The sequence below is a fragment of the Vigna umbellata genome, chromosome 7, assembly GCF_029865625.1.
Source record: "Vigna umbellata cultivar VRB3 chromosome 7, Vumbellata_1.0, whole genome shotgun sequence".
Lineage (NCBI taxonomy): Eukaryota > Viridiplantae > Streptophyta > Magnoliopsida > Fabales > Fabaceae > Vigna > Vigna umbellata.
This window is the reverse complement of record NC_142171.1, coordinates 47,813,035-47,814,405: the sequence shown is the minus strand read 5'-3', so window position 1 is coordinate 47,814,405 and position 1,371 is coordinate 47,813,035. Positions and strand designations below refer to the sequence as shown.

Genomic DNA, 1,371 nt, shown 5'->3' with positions numbered 1-1,371 from the left:
GATACTTGGAAATGGTTCCTTCAACTTCTGGTTGAAGATCTCGGTGGGGAGGAAGTAAGTTCATCATTTACATTCATGTCGGACCAGCAAAAGGTAATGCACATGACCTATTCCCCGATTATGTTAATTATCTTTGAGGTTGAAATCATATCTCTAACAACACTGTCATAATTTCATTCAACAGGGACTACTACAAGCTGTACAAGAAGTGGTGCCTGGAGTTGATCAACGTTTCTGTGTTAGGCACTTATACGCTAATTTTAGAAAGAAATTCCCTGGAAAACAACTCAAGCGTTTGATGTGGAAGGCAGCTACAACAACCCATCCACAAGCATGGGAAGCAGAAATGAGAAATATTAAACAGCTTAACGATGAGGCTTTCAAATACTTGTTAAAAATTCCTCCCAGGTTTGTATTTAAATTTCTATTGTTAAAAGTCTGGCAAATATTCACAGTAACATTGATGAACATATATATGTTCTAGGTACTGGTCAAGATCAAGATTTAGCAGCAAGCCTCAGTGTGATACTTTGGTTAACAACTTGTCAGAGGCTTTCAATAGTGTAATGGTGCATACAAGGTCTAAGCCAATTGTAACCATGATGGAGGAAATCCGGCTTTACTTGATGAAGAGATGGACAACTAACAGGACAAAAAGTCAATCACTTTCTGGGAACATTTGTCCAAAAATCAAGACTAGACTAAAGAAGGAGTCTCAGTTAACTAAATATTGGATACCGTGGTAAGAATGAGGTTTGTTCACTTATGATTTCTTTTAAAATGTGTTAGTGGTTTATGATTATAATGTGTTTCTTATTTTGATTTTACAGTTGGTCAGCAAACAAGATTTTTGAAGTTCGCCATGTGTCCCAAGCTGGTGACAGATTTGTAGTCAATTTAGATGAAAATTTGTGTACATGCAGGAAGTGGGAAATCACTGCCATACCATGTTGCCACTCCTTAGCTGCTATGAAATTCCTAAATCTTGATGCAGAGGAATTCATTCCATGTTGCTTTAGGAAGTCAACATATGAAGAAACATACTCTTCAATTGTCTATCCAATAAATGGTAACAATCTGTGGGAGATTACCACATATGAAGATGTTCTCCCTCCACCAAAAAGAACTTTGCCTGGAAGACCAAAGAAGAAGCGAAGGTTGGAGCAATGGGAGTTGGTGAAGGATGACAAAAGAATGAGGAAGGGTGGTTTAAAGAAAAGATGTGGCATTTGTAAGGAACTCGGCCACAACAGGACTTCTTGCACCAAAGCACAACAAACAACTGATTTCAACTCTCAACAAACACAACAAAGTAACCTATCAACTCAACCAAACATCCCATCATCAAATCAAGAAGAAGCTGCAGTTTAA

At 37.9% G+C, this 1,371-nt stretch overlaps 1 protein-coding gene across 1 annotated transcript; it reads left to right on the top strand.

The window, feature by feature from the left end:
* Positions 1 to 298: 298 nt before the first annotated feature.
* On the top strand, positions 299 to 1,371 carry LOC148196463 (uncharacterized). Its single transcript, XM_088094198.1, has 3 exons — positions 299 to 408; positions 485 to 742; positions 831 to 1,371. The coding sequence occupies exons 1-3, from the start codon at positions 299 to 301 to the stop codon at positions 1,369 to 1,371; spliced, it is 909 nt and encodes a 302-aa protein (XP_087950324.1).

Excerpts from the sequence above, each read along its gene's own strand:
- LOC148196463 (XM_088094198.1), top strand. The coding sequence starts at position 299 with ATGTGGAAGGCAGCTACAACAACCCATCCACAAGCATGGGAAGCAGAA. Across the intron at positions 409-484 it reads TTGTTAAAAATTCCTCCCAG|GTACTGGTCAAGATCAAGAT; the intron begins GTTTGTATTTAA and ends TATATGTTCTAG. Across the intron at positions 743-830 it reads ACTAAATATTGGATACCGTG|TTGGTCAGCAAACAAGATTT; the intron begins GTAAGAATGAGG and ends TTGATTTTACAG.